This window comes from Bombus fervidus, chromosome 3, assembly GCF_041682495.2.
Source record: "Bombus fervidus isolate BK054 chromosome 3, iyBomFerv1, whole genome shotgun sequence".
In the NCBI taxonomy this organism is placed as follows: Eukaryota; Metazoa; Arthropoda; class Insecta; order Hymenoptera; family Apidae; genus Bombus; species Bombus fervidus.
This window is the reverse complement of record NC_091519.1, coordinates 12011306-12029982: the sequence shown is the minus strand read 5'-3', so window position 1 is coordinate 12029982 and position 18677 is coordinate 12011306. Positions and strand designations below refer to the sequence as shown.

At 27.5% G+C, this 18677-nt stretch overlaps 3 protein-coding genes across 6 annotated transcripts; 2 read left to right on the top strand and 1 right to left on the bottom strand.

Annotated features, from left to right (window-relative positions):
* The first annotated feature begins 1531 nt into the window (after positions 1–1531).
* Msps (msps cytoskeleton-associated protein 5) lies at positions 1532–12981 on the top strand. Of its 2 annotated transcripts, XM_072000372.1 has the most exons (32): positions 1532–1766; positions 2576–2642; positions 2739–2932; positions 3085–3291; positions 3419–3538; positions 3638–3813; positions 3888–4111; positions 4182–4376; positions 4504–4684; positions 4780–4892; positions 4966–5170; positions 5258–5421; positions 5516–5667; positions 5741–5959; positions 6052–6235; positions 6363–6566; positions 6631–7632; positions 7750–7953; positions 8060–8195; positions 8263–8456; positions 8529–8749; positions 9025–9129; positions 9499–9678; positions 9846–10017; positions 10092–10250; positions 10332–10519; positions 10658–10820; positions 10909–11082; positions 11162–11311; positions 11425–11599; positions 11669–11812; positions 12604–12981. In XM_072000372.1, the coding sequence occupies exons 2-31, from the start codon at positions 2586–2588 to the stop codon at positions 11785–11787; spliced, it is 5937 nt and encodes a 1978-aa protein (XP_071856473.1). In that variant the 5' UTR covers positions 1532–1766; positions 2576–2585; the 3' UTR covers positions 11788–11812; positions 12604–12981. The 2 variants fall into 2 exon arrangements, with proteins under 2 accessions (XP_071856473.1, XP_071856474.1); XM_072000373.1 differs by lacking the exon at positions 9025–9129 and having other exon boundaries at positions 1533–1766.
* A 380-nt stretch (positions 12982–13361) lies between these two features.
* Positions 13362–15862, bottom strand: LOC139985726 (putative divalent cation/proton antiporter TMEM165). Its single transcript, XM_072000378.1, has 6 exons — positions 15399–15862; positions 15121–15322; positions 14323–14498; positions 14013–14195; positions 13799–13904; positions 13362–13651 (listed from the first exon to the last, which is right to left on the bottom strand). Exons 1-6 carry the CDS (start codon positions 15534–15536, stop codon positions 13575–13577), a joined length of 882 nt encoding a protein of 293 aa, XP_071856479.1. The 5' UTR covers positions 15537–15862; the 3' UTR covers positions 13362–13574.
* Positions 15863–16195: 333 nt separating this feature from the next.
* Positions 16196–18638, top strand: LOC139985725 (KICSTOR subunit 2). 3 transcript variants are annotated; one of them, XM_072000377.1, is made up of 10 exons: positions 16196–16432; positions 16757–16903; positions 16991–17142; positions 17204–17344; positions 17437–17575; positions 17643–17707; positions 17771–17836; positions 17905–18055; positions 18165–18275; positions 18339–18638. In XM_072000377.1, the coding sequence occupies exons 1-10, from the start codon at positions 16352–16354 to the stop codon at positions 18507–18509; spliced, it is 1224 nt and encodes a 407-aa protein (XP_071856478.1). In that variant the 5' UTR covers positions 16196–16351; the 3' UTR covers positions 18510–18638. The 3 variants fall into 3 exon arrangements, with proteins under 3 accessions (XP_071856478.1, XP_071856477.1, XP_071856476.1); XM_072000376.1 differs by having other exon boundaries at positions 16201–16432; positions 17643–17836; positions 18165–18269; XM_072000375.1 differs by having other exon boundaries at positions 16201–16432; positions 17643–17836.
* Positions 18639–18677: the final 39 nt, after the last annotated feature.

Here is an 18677-nt window from a genome sequence, read left to right as displayed (position 1 = left end):
TTTTGTTTATAAAAAAAGAAAAATCATGTTCTTAGCCTGGAAAGACAAGAGAATTATGTCACTCTTGAGTACTTGGAATGATGCTGGAATGATAGATTCAAAAAGAATTCTACAAGGAGGTAAAGAAGTAAACATTAGAAAGCCTAATTTAGTTGTCAGCTACACAAATTCTATGAGCAGCATAGATCGAACTAATCAATACACATCTACTTATTGTTTCTTGAGAAAGTCTCTTAAGTGGTGGAGAAAAATGTTTTTTTGGGGCATGGAGGTGTGTGTAATTAATTCATATATCATATATAAAATTATGAAAAAAAAACAAAATGAGAAACCATTAACACATTTGAAATATGTTAAACTATTAGTTGACCAATTGATTAATAATTTTCGACAAGAAAGATCTAGAGCTTCTACATCGTCTTCCGAAATTAGATTAAACGGGAAACTTCATGAAATGCGTAGAGGTAAAAAAAGAGATTGTATTGTTTGCTCCAACAGACAAAAGAAAGGTGAAAGACATGAAACAAGTGAATACTGCAATACTTGTCCTGATAAACCAAGAATGCACCTTGGGGATTGTTTTTCAAGATATCATAAAATGAAGAAATACAAATAGTAGTTTTTATTTTTTGTATTGTTATATTTTTGATATATATTTTATTAATAAAGCATAATTATAAAAATACATACATGTTTTTTTTTAGTTGTAAAGCAAAGTTTTGAAACTTCTGCAGAAACGCAATCGCACCATTGTAAATAATCTCGGAGTAGCTGAAATAAAAAATGTCAATCATTTGTTATTAAAGGATCACAAAGAATTCACTAAGCATTTTAAAATATCGTTCAAACCGGTTTTTGCTTGGATTTAAGACAAAATTTCCAACAACTTCTAAAATAGTCTCAAACACACTTATAAGATTTTATACTACATATCTATTACAAAACGTCATCTTCATCATTGACGATTGTAAAATTACAATATTGATAAACTCTGAAAAACGTCAAAGGTACTGTGTTATTTCAAATATACAGTCAAAATTTAATTCTTTATACAAAAAATAAACAAGCATATTTATGTCATCAATATGCTTTAGGTTTGAAAATTATATATAATTATATATAATAAAGAATTGTTTAGAATTAAACTTCTTTTATTTATTACCGATTAACGTTTTGTTTGTATATTTATTTTATGCACTTTTTTATGTATATAACCGGAGTTATGTAAAATTTTCCCGGGCAAGATGGCATCGCAAATGGAAAATGTTTAAGAACAGCTGTTCTATAAACTTTTAAATTATGAACAGAAATATTCAAATATTAATAATTGGTTTTAATAAAGTAAAATAATATTATGTAAAGATACATCAATTAGAGATAAAAATGAATACATAAAGTTATGAAAATTTTTTGAAATGAGTAAATGAAGTTAATGAAATGAAACGTAAGATTGAGAACAAAAGAAATTGGCTTTTAGTACCATCTATCGACAGAAGTAGTAAACTGCAACATTGACCGGGTTCAGAAATTCATAGTTTCGAAAGATATACATAGTTGTCTTTTTGTTTGCGTTCAGCTTGACGGTTGTACAGAACAGAGAATTTATATTTGAAAATTAAATGTAAAAGACTCAACAGCCGCTGAAAGGTCATCATAGGCCTTACAGTCTGGTTACGTGAATATTTCGAATAAACTGAATCGACGATTTTTCTAAGAACGTTGATTCTCCTGTCAAAAGATATTCTCCTATATCTTCGTTTTGTAAGGTAGGTTCGAATTTTTAATGACGAATCCTTACGAGTATTATGTCCTGATATCTGAAATCTCTCCTGTCATAGTACAACATTTGTTGTATTGTTTTGTTTCTTCTATCAAAAAACGCACGTAGTGAGAAATTAATATTTACTTCGTTATATACGAAACACGTAAATCGTTAGTACTAAAATACATCATTGTGCAATAAATTTATATGTAATAAATGTCATCTTCAAATTATAATTTTAATTTTTCTACAAATCATTTAATATACATTATTTTTATACCAATTATAATTACAACTAGAGAATTATAACTTCTAATCTTTTATTTCATATGTTACTTTTAAGATTTGAAAATTCAATCCACCTAGTTTATATTTTTATTATTACATGTTTATTTTAAAAATTTATTCTTCTACTCATAACTAGAAATAAAATATCTTCGAAAATTATGTAAATGTTAGCAAAAATTGCAGCTTCCAATGAACATATGAATGTATTTCATATCTCATAAATTAAAAAATTTAATGTTTCACATATTGATTATATTCATATTCATAATATATATTTTGCTCTGGTTTCTGTAATTAAATGTCATACTTAATCAAAATATGGTCTAATGTGCTACATATTTTCTATAAATTGTGGATACAGTTATATTCAGTTTATAAAGAACTCCTTTGTAAAAGAAGATAATGCAATACTTATTGGGAATTAGACCTTGTTATTAAAGTTTTTGGTAAACCATATGTTTAGTAAAATAGAAATAAATATAGCATGAAACAAAAATTAGAACATTTTAATTATTATCTTTATAGATTTTGAAACATGGAACAAGACACAGAATATATCAAATTACCACTAGAAGAAAGATGTGTGCATAAGGTAATATATATATATGTTCCTTTCTTGTTATAAGCTTTAACATTTAGTTTAAAAAATATGACTTTTTAAATATTTCTACTCATTAATATTATTTAGTTATGGAGAGCTCGTTTGCATGGATATAAAGAATGTGTAAATACATTCCAATGTATCGATGATGAAAAATCTCCAGAGTGGAACAAGTTTTTAGGATTTATTAAAAAGTTTGTGGTAGACAGTAATGCAGTTGCTCAAGAAAAAGGACTGGAAGCAGCATTAGCTTTCATAGAAAATGCTGCGGTAGCAGGGAAGTGAGTATTGTGTATTATAATAAATATATTAATCTATTAAAATAATTTACTATTATCTTTATGGTGATAAAGTTTATTAATATGTGTAATGTATGTTTTTCTAACATATATTGATAAACTTTTAACAAAATTACATATTTGTAATTTTATAGAACTGTTGGTGAAGTTATGAATGGAATAGTTACTAAATGTATTGCTGCACCTAAAGCTAAAACAAAAGAGTTAGCAGTACAAATAACACTGATGTATATAGAAATCGAAAAACATGAAGCTGTTCAGGAAGAGTTATTAAAAGGAACAGAAGCAAAAAATCCAAAAATTGTTGCTGCATGTATTTCTACTTTAACATTGGCTTTAAGGTAATTACATATTATTTATATTACATATTATTGTATATATTGACTGTAATAGCCAGGTGTCAAGAAAATTGTTGTTCGATATATATTATTATCTCAGTATGTAACTACTAGTTTCTTAAACTTGTAGACAATTTGGACCAAAAGTAATTAATATAAAGCCTTTAATGAAGAAGATTCCTGGTTTTCTTGAAGATAGAGACAAAACTGTCAGAGATGAAGGAAAATTCATGGTTATTGAAATTTACAGGTATTGTCTTAATTTTATTTATATGAATATTACATGTTAATGTATAATGAAAATGTTTTAACAAAAATTCTATTTCTAATTTTATTTTGCAATATCTAGATGGATAGGAGCTCCTTTAAAACAACAGTTGAATACATTAAAACCAGTACAAATTACGGAATTGGAGGCAGAGTTTAATAATTTAAAAGAAGAAAAAGTTGTTCCTACTCGATTTTTGAAATCGCAAAAGCCTAAGGCGATATGTATTACAGATTCTACAAGTGATATTGGTGAAGGTAAATGGTTTTAAAATTATATATTGTAATTTTGCTGTTCCCATTCTTAATAAAAGATTTGTATTATATTTAAGAGGGGAAAGATGATGGTGATAGCGTTTCTGCTCCTGACATTGATCCTTATGAATTGTTGGAACCTGTTGATATACTTTCTAAACTTCCAAAAGATTTTTATGAAAAGCTTGAAGCTAAAAAATGGCAAGAACGGAAAGAAGCCTTAGAAGCATTAGATGCTCTCGTAAAAAATCCTAAATTGGAAAATGGTGATTATGGAGATGTTGTAAGAGCTTTGAAAAAGGTATGAGTCTCTCTGCTACTATATATTTCAATCATTTTTATTTTATTCATTTTTTAAATATTATAAACAGATCATATCCAAAGATACTAACGTATTAGTGGTTGCATTGGCTGGAAAATGTTTGGCAGGATTAGCAGGTGGTCTAAAAAAACGATTTCAACCTTATGCAACTGCGTGTTTGTCATCAATTTTGGAAAAGTTTCGTGAAAAGAAGCAAAACGTTGTGCAAGCACTTAGAGAAGCTGCAGATGCTATTTTTCTTAGTGTAAGTATAAGTGAAGTATAAATAATTGTTAACTATCTTTTACTGTAGATTTAATCCAATGTTTAGATAATATATAATAAAATTTATAAAAAAATAATATGCAAATAATGTTTTATGCATACATTAGGTTTCTATTGATCTTATACTAGAAGATACACTTGCTGCATTGGAGAACAAAAATCCTGCAGTAAAAGCAGAAACGGCTGCTTATTTAGCAAGATGTTTTTCACATACTCCACCACCAACTTTAAATAAAAAGCTATTAAAGGCTTATACTGGTGTACTTTTGAAAACCTTGAACGAACCAGGTATATTTTGAGATACATTGTACTATGTACTAATATATATACATGTATTAACATACATTTGTTAATATTATTACCACCAAAATCATTTGTTTTAGATCCAACTGTTCGAGATAGTTCTGCAGAAGCTCTTGGCACAGCTATGAAATTAATTGGTGAAAAATCTATGATGCCATTTCTTACGGATATAGATAATTTGAAAATGACTAAGGTATTTAAGGCCAAAAATTGTTAATTATATCCATTATAATGTTATATATATATCTCTTTTCCCATCTTGCTAGATAAAAGAATGCGCAGACAAAGCTGTAATTCATGTTAAAGTTCCTAGTGCACCAAAAGTAGTAGAAAGACCAAATACTGCTCCAAGTAAAATTGAATCAACAGCAAAAGCTAAAGAGCTAGAGTCGAAAACCACAAAACGACCTAATACTAGTACATCTAAAAAGCTTCCTTCTAAGAAACCATCTGCTTCTTTAACTAATTTAGGTAATCATACATAATTCCTAAAGTTTATTATTCTAGTAATTTGACTGTTGCTTGATCTAGTTATCTAATCTTTATTATTTATTATAGCTGTTTCTAAAAAGTCATCTGGTACAAAACTTCAAATAGAAAAAAATTATAGTGTCGAAGAGATAGAAGAAATGGCTATTCAAATGTTACCAGCTGATATCCTTAGTGGTCTTGTTGACAGCAATTGGAAGACTCGGTTAGCTGCAGTTGAACAACTTTTGGAGGTAATTGAAACATTTATATGTAACCTGTTTTTAATTATAAGTAAAGTACTAATATTGTACTAGATGTTAAGTAACAAACAATGTGTTATTTTAGTTTGTAAAGCAAATAGATCCAATGGAAATATCTATACAAGTGATTGTACGAACCTTAGCAAAGAAACCAGGTTTCAAAGATACAAATTTCCAAGTTCTAAAATTGCGATTAGAGATAGTAAAGTTTTTGGCAGAAAATTTTCCGTTTTCAACGTAAGATAACCCACGTTTAATTTTAAAGGTATATAGTAAGTCATATACGTAGTATAATTATATTTCTTTCCAGTACTGTTTGTGAATATTGTGTCATGGACATAGCTGAAAAATTAGGTGACGCGAAAAATAGCGCACTTGCCGGCGAAACTCTTTTAGTAATAGCAGAAGCAACAAGCTTGGAATATGTAGCACAAGAAATAGTAGCATTTGCTTTTAATCAAAAAAATCCTAAAGTTCAGCAAGAAACATTAGCGTTATTATGTAGGGGTCTTATAGAATTTGGATGTGTGTAAGTAATAATTTATTTAATATAACATTCTATTCTAAATAATGTACTGTGGTTAGTGTATACATATATAACTTATAATAAATATGTTTTAGTATCAATGTTAAATCCTTAATGGAAAATATAAAAAAGGCAGTTGCCGCCACAAATCCTGGTGTTCGTACTTCAGCTATTACATTATTAGGTACATTATATTTATTCATGGGTAAACCACTACTTATGTTTTTTGAGAATGAGAAGCCAGCTTTGCGTCAACAAATTGAACAAGAATGTGAAAAGGTAATTTTAGTACTGTTGTAGTAAATTATTGTTTCAAAATATATGTCTTTGATAATACTTTATATAAATTGAACTTTATGTTTGTAATAATGATAATATTATGTTAATATAAATTATTATTTAATAGCACAATGGTGAGTCACCACCTGTCCCAATTCGTGGGATAAAGAGCAAAAAGGATAAAACAAGCGACGATGATGAAGATGTAGAAATAGACAAAAAATCTAGTAGTAATAGTGAAACTGATATTAATAATCTTATTCCACGTGTTGATATTAGTAATCAAATTACAGAAGGTCTTCTTAATGAACTATCTGATAAAAATTGGAAGGTTAGCATTATACTTTAAGATGTGCAATTATTTGATAATTTAAAATAATTTTTGTTTAAATTAGGTACGAAATGAAGGTTTACAAAAAATAAATGCCATTATATCTGAGGCAAAATTTATAAAAGGTTCTATTGGTGATTTACCACAAGGTTTGGCACTACGATTAGTTGATAGCAATAGTAAAATAGCTCAGTCAACTTTAGGGATATGTCAAGCTTTAGCTGTTGCAATGGGTCCTCCAGCAAAACAACATATTCGAGTCCTTTTCCCCGGCTTTATACAATGTTTAGGTGATAACAAAAATTGGATTAGAACTGCAGCTATTTCTTGCATAAATACATGGGGAGATCAATGTGGTTATAAAGAATTTTTTGATGGTGAAATGATTGGAGATGCTTTGAAATCTGGGTCACCACTACTTAGAGCTGAGGTTTGGGGTTGGTTAGCACAAAAATTATCATTGATTCCTATAAAACAAATACCAAAAGAAGAACTTCTTGTATGTCTTCCGTATTTGTACAATAATTTAGAGGATCGTAATTCCGATGTGCGGAAAAATGCTCAAGAAGCAGTTTTAGGATTTATGATTCATCTTTCTTATGAAGTAATGGCTAGAAATACAGAAAAACTGAAACCTGGATCACGAACAGTAGTACTTACTGCATTAGATAAATCTCGACCGAATTTGCCTATAAAACCTCTACCGAAAAAACAAGCACCAAAGGAAAATCAGAAAACTGTTAAAAGTGCTGGAGCTTTGAAAGCTGCAAAAGCAGTAGTAAAACCTAATCAAAAACAACCAACATCAAAACCTGGTAGTGCTCGTAAAAAAGATGATGATGTTGATACAAGTCCTTTATTGGCTACTAATAATTTGAAACATCAAAGAGTGATCGACGAACAAAAGTTAAAAGTCTTAAAATGGAATTTTACGACACCAAGGGAAGAATTCGTTGAACTTTTAAAAGAACTTATGACCGCTGCAAACGTAAATAAAACTTTATTAGCCAATATGTTTCATTCTGATTTTCGATATCATCTTAAAGCAATTGAGGCATTAACCGAGGTAATTATTTTAAGCATTTAATATTTCGAAATCTTGTATTTATTTATTTTTGTAAATACTAATATTCTACTGTAGTGTTTTTAATGTTTGTCATTTTAATATTTTTATTATTTTTAGGATTTGCCTGATAATAGTAAAGCATTGGTATCGAATTTAGACCTTATTCTCAAGTGGTTGACGCTACGATTTTTTGACACTAATCCTTCAGTACTATTAAAAGGTTTAGAATATTTGAGAATGGTATTTGATTTATTAATAGAAAACCAGTATCATATGTTGGAAAATGAGGCCGCATCGTTTATTCCATATCTCATTATCAAAGTAAATTACTTCATACCTTGCTATATCAGTAATACTGTTGTTTTAATAGTTGTTTCTCTCAACATATATTTTACTTGTATCAATATATACACACATATTTGTCCAGATTGGCGATCCAAAAGATGCAGTGCGTAATGGAGTTCGTGCATTATTTAAACAAATAGCATTGGTGTATCCAGTGAGCAAATTATTTTCTTATGTAATGGAAGGCTTAAAATCTAAAAATGCTCGGCAGAGAACAGGTAAATAAAGTAATTAAAAATATAAAAATCGTGATTAGCAAATGCTAAGTAATTGTTCTGTTTTTAGAATGCTTAGATCAACTTGGTTCTCTTATTGAAAATTATGGATTGTCAGTTTGTCAACCATCTACATCTGTGGCACTAAAAGAAATTGCTAAACAAATAGCAGATCGTGATAACTCTGTTCGAAATGCTGCTTTAAATTGCATTGTTCAAGCATATTTTCTTCAAGGGGAACGAATATACAAACTTATTGGTCAGGTAATGATTTTATAATTGATACGTATTTATTGCTACGTAATTATGATGTTTCACTAATTTATTGATTTTTAGATATCTGAAAAAGATCAATCATTATTGGATGAGCGTATCAAAAGAGCCGCTAAAAATTACCCAGTAAAATTAGCTTCTGCTAATAGACTTTCAACACCTTCAAATGCAACACCTATTCCTTCTAATGAAGATGTTAAAAGTTCTAATGAAGAATATGAAGAAGAAAATGATGAAATACCTGAATCACCACAGCCACCTGTACCACCTCAATCTAATGAACTGTAAGTGTAATGCAATAGTTTTATATATATTTCTGCACATTAAAACTTTAACGACATTTCTATATAAAAGCGTTTATTTTATGTATTATAATTTTTATGTCGTGACATTAATTATATCACAGATATTTAATACCATTGCTTTTGATGTTATATTAAATTTGCTAATATAATTAAACAAAACATCTTTAATACTATATATTTTTTGTAACTATATTTTATTATTTCTTTTTTATTAATTATTTTTGTTTGTATGAATCTGCTTTTAATATTTCCAGGCCACATGTAACAGAGACTGCAAATGTACCAACAGACTCTTATGAAACTAATGAACCTCTTTCAAACATTTCATCTCCAAATCATGATGAAGATGATATTAAAACGTTTGTGCTTCTTGTGATTTGTTTTTAGTATGCTGTATATGTATGGTGGCGGGTATATGGGAAATAACAAGCAATCGCATGTTTAGTTGGTTATTTTATTTTCAGCGTAGTAGTATAGGTTTATTTGAGATCACTAGTGCATATACATATTCTTGATCATAATGATCATATCAATTTTATGAAAGATAATATACATTAGAATAAATTTTGTGGTTTGAAACTGGTTCAATGTTGTTAAGGTGATAAGACAATCTAAGAGTAATGTCCTATATAGATTAGATTTATATGTAGTGAATACTGTAATAATAAGTACAGTAAATGTAGTATTAATATGATTTTACACAATTTTTACATAATTTTAATTTTTAGAAATTCTCCAACTTCGGCACAACCAAAAGTTTCAGGTCCATTTGGACTTGATATGGACTTTTTACAAAGAATTGAATTAAATGCACCTGTAAAGTATAGTAATCCTGTTCTGGTAGAAATTGATTTAACAGATTTAAATGAAAATCCCTCAACAAACACGATGAATATACATAAAGTACCGTAAGTAATTATTATCATCTCTTGTTACATCTTCTAATTATCAATAATAGAAGGCATAATTCGTAATTTTCTTTGTTTCATGTTTTTGCATAAAGTTAGATCTAATATACAAGTTATCAAAGTGACTTGTTTAAAATGTTAGATTTTAATTAAAAAAATTTTTGTAGAGTTATTCCTATGTCCCCTCCAAAATTATTAGTATCAAAATCTGCATCAATGACGCAGCAGCAGCTGGGAACTGGTAATACTAGCAAAGAGGAAAGTCTTGAACGTAAAATTCTTGCAATGGCTAGTTTAGATTTGGCTGTTGCAATACAATCAATGAACAGCATCGATAATGTCCGTATTTAGAATATACATGTTTGTGTATTAAGTTATACATATTATATTTGTAATTTTTAATTATTTTGTAGCTGATAAAATCTCATCAAATTTTGAGTTTACAATCTAAGGAAGATAAATTTATTGGTTCGATAAATATGCAATTAAAACTTTTGCAAACTTATCCTTTACAACAAGGAGGTGCAGATATATCTAAAGGTTTTAGAAATACATTTATGGTTTTATTAGCGGTAAGAATTAATACATTTATACAATTAATACATATAAGATAGTAACGATATACATTGTATTTATTGTGGAACTATCTACAGTTTTACGATACTGGGATTCTTGGAAAGAACGTTCCGTTGATACATCTGAAAGAACTTGTAGATCAAATGATCAGCTTATTAGCAGAGAACAAACTAAATCATTTACACCAGGCAGAAGCATATTATCGCGTTATTAACAATATTGTTTGTAAAATAATAGACAACTCAAACCATACTACTATCATATGGTAATAATCTTAAAAATTTTATTTAGTAATGTATGTTAGCATTGATAATAGCGTTGATGACAATTGTTATACATATATTTAAAATATCCTCATTAAAGTATTAAATATAACTAATTCATTCATTTTTTAAATGTGAAGTGTTTTAATAAAATTACTTCATGGTTGTGCTGAATCTACTGCTCCATCCAAATATGAGGAACTAGTAATGAAGTGTTTATGGAAAATAGTGAAAACAATCCCTAATTGGGCTGCAGATTTAGATTATGACACTATTCTTTTAGAAGTACATCGGTTCCTTAAGGTAACAGTTTTTTTGTTGTAAACATTTTATATGTGCCATCTATAATAAAGATTCTATTTTCTTCTTTTTGAATATGTATATTTTACAGGATTATCCAAGTGTATGGTGGAAAAAACGAAAATCTGATACTCCATTACGTACAATTAAAACAATTCTTCATAGCATGACACGTGTAAAAGGCAGTACCATACTCAGTCACTTAACACGAATAAACAATACAAATGAATCAGAATTACAGAATTATCTTATTAGGCTAATCGCGGTTAGTAAATTAGATATTATGAGATATTGGATCTTATGAAATACATAAAATTTTAATTTCTGATAATAATGTTTAATAGACATTTAAGCCAGATGAAATTAATAGCAACCCCAAAAGTGCTCTAAAATCCAGCGGTGCAGGAAAAACTCAAGAACATTTGTCGAAATTTACGCATCAACAATTGTCCGAAATATTTAAAAAGATTGGATCTAAAGAACATACAAAAGAAGTATGTATATCGATAAATAATATAATTATTTTTTAATGGATAACTAGGTAATATATTTCAATTATCTAGTAGCTAATGTTTTGATACTTAATAAGAATACCTATTTTGTACAGGGTTTAATGCAGCTTTACGATTTTAAACTTCAATATCCTGAAGCGGATGTACAACCTTTCTTGGTAAAATCTCATCAATTCTTTCAAGACTTTATAGAACAAGGATTAAGAGATATTGATCAAGCACGAAAAAATCAAAATCTTATAACACAAACTAATAACCAGTACTCAACAGGTAAATACTTATAATATGAAATACTAATGAAATTACTTATTATTACTTTACGTAAATAATTTGCTCCAGAAATAGCCGAATCCGCTAGTTCAGAAGAAAAAAGCCTAATGGATCCATTGCATAGGCTCGAAAAACTTCGAGCATCTGAAGCACAATGTAGAACTACTAACCAGCCAAGTCCAACATGAATTAACTCCTATTAATTCTTACTAAGTAAGAAAGAAGGAATTACATATGAATAATAGTTTAAGAATTTATTAAGAATTTTAGCTTGCATTTCAAGAATATAAAATAAAATGTACAAAGTGTTTAGTGAAAATGGTTTTGAAACTTAAGGAAGATATATAAAGAAAGAATTTTTTGGCCTAAAATGTAATTTTGTATCCTTTTATGAGGTTACTTATTCGTAATAAATAATATAATGAAATCATAACGATGAATAAAAATAATACAAAATATAAATACTTTAAAATATACATTTAAAATATATTGGCTTATGATTCACAAATGTGAATGTAGATTAATAAAAGAACACATTGAACATATTTTTAGAAGTGAAAATAAATATTAGTATTTTAATAGTTTCTTTGTTAATATTACAATTTTATGTTGCAATACAGTTTTTTTTTAAATTTTTCTTTGTTGGACTTTCAAAAATTCTTAATTCTTTCATTTACATTTAATGTGTTTTTAAGAGATTCATTCATATTACGAAATACTAGTAAATACAAAATTACATTTTGTACTAAAATTGATTTTGATGTTTTTTGATAACTCCTCTCAATGAGCTCTCAACGAGTTTATATATTTTTAAATATTTTCTTTATACATCCTGTATATTGTATATAACAATTATGAATCATAAAGTAGAATTCGGAATTAAAGCGACTAAAAATATTCTTTCTGATTTACGTCTTTAAATTAATTTTATATAAAGAAAATATTAATGATATATATTTTATTATGTATATTATCTATATGAACAGATAAATTCTATTTTACAGGGTTGCAGTGCTTAAATAACTGGATTAAGAACCAATAATACACACAATACAATATGAAGTAAATAGTACATAGACCAGAAAGAATAATCGTCGTACCTAATGTACGTAATGTTACGCTATTCAGTGCAACATTAACTGTAGCATTTATGTCTTGATTTCCTCAATAACTACATATGTGTTATAATGCTAATTATCAGGAGTTTATGTGTTACAACTCTTAAAATAATTGCGAACATGTTATAGTACTCGTATTTATCAATATTTGGGAAGGATAATTAAGCTATAAGAAGCTAGTATTATGCTCTCTTTAGACTGATTTTACACAGAATCGATTTATATTTCGTTATTTCTTTTAAAATAAATCCACTCATTAATGTATATCGTTGATCTATATTTATAAAAGAAATATTACATGTCTTTGTTATTTAATTAATTAAAACTTAATCGTACTACACATAAGAAGCATGTTTCTCCATATTTGTAATCTCGGTATACGAATGTAGATTTAATACGTTAATTTTTCATAATAAAAGAACATAGTATTAGCGAAATAATGATAATAATAATAATTATAAAATAATAGTAACATAATATATCTACAAGAATTTCTGGAAAAATTTATGTAGTGAAAGTAGAGTGTGTATATATTCTAACTTAAAGTATTCAATAAAATAGCTTATAATAATACTACTTATTATTTTTACACTATACACTGTTGTTTAGTGCTTGATATGTCGTATTATTTAATCTTACAACAATTTTATTCACGTGAGTAATTATTTATATCAATATAATTTCAAGCATAATGTACAAATTATATACATAAGTACTTTTTAGGTAAAAATGTAGTGTATATTATGATTTTTACTATCTCATCACACAATCTGTACACAAATATGGAAAATATGTACACTATCTCATAGCAAAATATATTTTATGACATATAGGTATATGAACACTGTATACTGTTTTCATACATCTTCCGTAGGTCTGATAAAAAGTGCTGTTAAAGCAAATAGTAGAAATACCAATCCACCAATTATGGTCACTATAAATAATAAAAATAGTCCCAATTCGTTATTCCTTTTAAATTCCATTATAGAGTATCATTAATATTTAATGATTTACATATACATATATAATCTATATAAGTAGAAATATTATCTATTTTTTAATATAGAAAAGTATACTTTACCTGTTCGTACTGAAATTCTCTGAGCTATCATCCTCCCCCCTAATACTGCCAATCCTGTACAAAATGAATGTCCTAATATTCCACCTATTACAACTCCATAAACATCCTAGAAATAATAAATTTTTCTTTCTTTATAATTAGGGTTCAACATTATTCTATACATGATTTTATAAAAATAAATATTATAAAGTCAAATATTAAATATAAATGTTACCTCTCTTGCTGCAAGTATGATAGTTGTAAGCTGTGAGCGATCACCCCATTCTGCAAGAAATGTTAATGTAAATGCTTGAAGGAATATCCTAGAGAGGAGCATCAGTGCACTAATTTTTGTTGCTTTTCTTATAACACCAGTTTCTGGATCTTGTACTAAAGTGCTTGCAGTTTCCTTTTCATACTGAAAGTGATGATATTTAAAGATTATTTAATTCCTGCAAAAATGTTAAAGGAATAGTTTCAAAACAATTATTCTATAAAATCTAATGAAAATTGCTTATAACTATTTATATTTTTAATATTGATACCTCATCTTCTCGTTTCCTTAAATCAGATTGTACTTCTTCTAATTCTTCTTGTGCCTCAGTTGCAGACATCTTATAACCATCCCTTAGCATTTTCAAACCAAATAAAGCAAAAAGCGCAGTAGAAATGTAATATGTATAAACACTAGGAATTATGGTTGCAGCATATCCAAAAATGACTGAAGATCAGAAAGAAAGACAACTATTATATAATATACATATAATGTTTTGATTATTTTATAAATACTATAATACTGTTGAATATACTATTAAAAACAATTCCAGTTAATGTGTTATACCATATATAGCTTTTATATTATGGTATTCTGCCACATTTCAATCAAAAATGTAAAAAATGTTAAAATTACTGGATTGAGTATAGAAATCTTATTGTAAAATTTATTTGCTCTCTAAATTTAAATTTCTTGTTTCTTTGCTTGGAAAATAAATGAAATCTGTAATCTAGATAAAATCTATTAATAATATTAAAATACTTAAGTTCAGGATTGAATTGGGTTTATTACAAATCCATATAATACTTCAAGTTACAAGAGAAGTAACAAGATTCAAGATCATGTGCTAAAATGTAAAAATGTTTTGGGTATCTTTTATACAGGTAATCAGATATCGGATAACAGAATGCAAACTTCATTGTATACTATAGATAAAATTACATGGAATATTTTGTTATATGAATTTTTGTAACAATTTTCAAATGCCACACTCATATTTAGAATAGGTCCTAGATATTATTGGATAATAGAAAAAGTTGTCTAATCAAACTTTTACATACAACAATACCTGAAAGGAGAGTCATCAAAGCCAGTGCACTAATTGCTCCTATAAAAACTGTCAATCTTGGATGTTTCATTGCCATAATAGCAGCGATAAAGAAAGTTTTGTCGCCCAATTCAGAAACAACGATGACAGACAAAGAAGCTATAAATGCATGTATAAAACCAAGGTTATCCTTGTTTTGTGGTGACATTGGATCTTCAGGTTTCTAGTATTTATTAGAAACATTAATACGTGTAAGTTCATATTATTTAATATAGATAAACTGAATTATAAACATTTACCATAGACGTCATTATCATTTGAAATCTACTATCATATATAGGTTCACTTTCACTTAATACTGTAGATAAAAAAAAACAGTTTATTACACATATATATAAAAAATACTCGCTTGTTGATAGAGATCGAATAAAGCCCATTGTTTTTAATTTATAATAATAATACTATGAGTTTTAACTTCAACTTTTTTAGTGTTGAATACGTTATCAGTACATGGAACATACGCACGGCGAAGTACAGATACTTATACTATCTAATGTTTCACGTTGCAGATTCTATATTGTGAAATTTACACAATATTCGTGATGGATATTTAATGTTTCAAAAATTGATCACTCATCAAATGAAAATATTTGATACAAATATATTATGCATCTCATGTATTTTATAAGAATTAGTATTTAAACATATTAAATTTTCAAAAGTTTGAGTTACAATTTTCAAACTACTATTTATTTCATGAAACATACATGTATTTGTAGGACTTGAACATTAGAATTATACACCTAGAAAACATTAATCTGATAGATGTCGTTAAACAACAAATGAAGTTAGAAAGAGAGAATAGTTCTGTAGAAATGAATAAATATTAAATTTAACAATGTATGCACATACATATATAATTTAAGACAAGAATAGTTGTTTAGTCGTCACAAATATTTAAAGTGCGTCTTGAAATTTATATTACATAAACATAGGCTTAATGTTTTATTGAAAATAATGTCATCCTGTCTTCTTAAGACCATTTAAATGGTTCATTTTTGGCGCGAATTCAGATTATTTGAGAAATACATGTGCAACTCAGAGGTCACCACAAGCATAAATCAGTGCATATTGAAATGACTACAGTTTAGTGGAATGTACACTATTTTAAGATTTCATAACCTCTAGAAATATGAGTAATGAAAATAAACATAAGCTATTTTGTTGTGATCATAATAAAAATAGATAAGAAATGGATCACGAAGAAGAATTTCTTAATACGTTTTTTGCTCAAGTTGCTCAATTGTGTACTGACAAAGCTAAAGAATTAGTTGTAAGTATAAACTATAACGTATATACAAATTTACTAGTAACGTAAAATAAAAATCTGGCTGATTTAATATAATCGAATGTATATTTATAATATGTATAGCTTTTACGAACTTTAGTGTTAACGTTTCCATACATTAACGTAACATACATTACTGCAGAATATGAAAGATGAAATATACAAATCCATAAATGAAATTGTGATAATATTCTACAAATTTAGATATATAAACAACATTTTTTATTTAATTCTTAAGAAAATTTTAAATTGAGAACTAATTATTATCTTCTAATAATTTAGAAATGCATCTTTAATCATTAATTCCAGGAAAAGGAACGTGGATCATGTCGTCAAACACAAATGGGCCCATGGGGAATGTTACTTATGCATTTACCACAAATAGCAGTAGCGGAACATTCATATGCAGATCTAGGTTTCCTCCATACTAAAAATAAAGGATTTTTGCGGAAAGATGTAAATATGTTAATATTTATTTTAATATAATATAAAAATAAATAATAATGACATTTAATTAATATCTATTATTACGTGTTTTTCTAGAACTCATTGAGAACAGTATATGAATCTTTGAAATCTGATCTAAAAAGGGTAGAGGAAATGACCAGAGGAACCAATTCAATTGGTGCAACAGTTGCTGAGGTTTCTAATCAACTGTGTCAATATATTACTGCAAAAATACAACTGATAGATTTGTTAGTATATTGTTACTTTAATTTGTAGTTAAATATCTCATATAATATTATTCTATTACAGCTATGAAAAAATGTACAATATGAGTATCAATAGCAAGACTATGAAATATCAGGAATTATTACAATGCATTGAAGGAATAGTAGAAATTCATTCTTTGTCTTGTTCACATTTAGCACTAACTGCTATTAAAGCAAGTTTAACGTAAGTACAAATAAAAATAAAATATTAGAATTAAAAACTGGAAATTGTGGTCATAATTTATTCTTCTTGAAATTAAGACATGCTTTGATTAGTTTAGAGTGCGAAATATTAGTGCAATTAACAAAGGCACAAGTTGAACTTCAACATTGGAGATTTTTATCAACATTAATGGCTCTGTATGGTGCACAGACACGAATGTCAGCTTGGGAAAGAACTTTACAAAGTAAAGAGGTAAGTGATATAGATAAGATAAAGAAGGAAAAAGATAAATATTTTTAATTAATTAACATATTTTTAGTCATGGAAACTGGGTTTCAGTGCCTCATTTTTAAAAGCAAATCAACAACCAGCATTGTATCAATGGTTAGTGAAACTACGTAGTAGCATATTAGCTAAGTGCTCTTTATATTTTCATACTACTTTAAGTCAGCAGGCTAGTCCAGGAGAAATGAGAAGTATCATGAGCAAGCAAAATGTGGACTACTACCATAAGTAAAACATTTTTAATTATTTCAATTAATAAGTTATTGAATGAGTATTGATATACATTTTTATTTTAGAATACAAAGCTTTCAACGTAAACACGACGTCCTCGCAGTCTTAGTAGTATTTGACTCTAGGGGAGTAGAAGACGCAGGTCTGGGTTACAGACATCCACGTAGAGAACCAAATACTTCTGAGCAATTCCCTGTTGTTCTTAGTTGTCCTAGCGTGAGTCTATATAAATTATAAATGATTGGCAAAAAAATAAATGTAATACATTGTAGCAGTATTAATATTCATTAAATTTTGTTTTCTAAAAAAAAATATTACCTTTTAGGTGTTTGTACAAAAGCCATCAAGTCACTTAGATAACATACAAAAACGAATTAAAGAAAGACATACGGAACTTCTTGCTATGGATAAGATTATATATTATAAAAATGTAAAAGTATGTTAATAGAAACGTTTTTTGATAAATTTTATATTTTAATATAAATTGATTTTCTTTTAGGATATATGTACATATGCCATGTATAATACTGATCCTAGAATGACTTTAGTCACTGTATTCGAAAGTGGTAAACAAAAAGACAAAGAAGCTCACATAGCATCATTTATGACAGACTTATGTGTGCAAATTAGGTGTAATAAAATATATGAGTCGTTAAAATTATCAAAATGAGGAATCACATATATACGTATAAAAATGTTAAAATACCACCAAAGATTATAAGGAGAAAAAGAATCAAAAGTTATTTAAATAATAACATGAAACATGTTGTATGTTAATAAAATTTTTATTGCTCGGTTATGTACTATATTATTTATTTCTGAAGTAAAACTTATAATT

Bases quoted from the DNA above. Each gene is read 5' to 3' on its own strand.
- LOC139985725 (XM_072000375.1), top strand. From the start codon at position 16,352: ATGGATCACGAAGAAGAATTTCTTAATACGTTTTTTGCTCAAGTTGCT. The intron at 17,576-17,642 runs GTAAGTGATATA...ACATATTTTTAG, and splicing joins GAACTTTACAAAGTAAAGAG to TCATGGAAACTGGGTTTCAG. The intron at 17,837-17,904 runs GTAAAACATTTT...TTTTTATTTTAG, and splicing joins AATGTGGACTACTACCATAA to AATACAAAGCTTTCAACGTA.
- Msps (XM_072000372.1), top strand. From the start codon at position 2,586: ATGGAACAAGACACAGAATATATCAAATTACCACTAGAAGAAAGATGT. The intron at 5,422-5,515 runs GTAATTGAAACA...GTGTTATTTTAG, and splicing joins CAGTTGAACAACTTTTGGAG to TTTGTAAAGCAAATAGATCC. The intron at 9,130-9,498 runs GTTTGTGCTTCT...TTTAATTTTTAG, and splicing joins GATGAAGATGATATTAAAAC to AAATTCTCCAACTTCGGCAC.
- LOC139985726 (XM_072000378.1), bottom strand. From the start codon at position 15,536: ATGGGCTTTATTCGATCTCTATCAACAAGCGAGTATTTTTTATATATA. The intron at 13,905-14,012 runs GTAACATTTATA...TATTATTTCTAG, and splicing joins TCATACTTGCAGCAAGAGAG to GATGTTTATGGAGTTGTAAT. The intron at 13,652-13,798 runs GTAAAGTATACT...TATTATTTATAG, and splicing joins GAGAATTTCAGTACGAACAG to TGACCATAATTGGTGGATTG.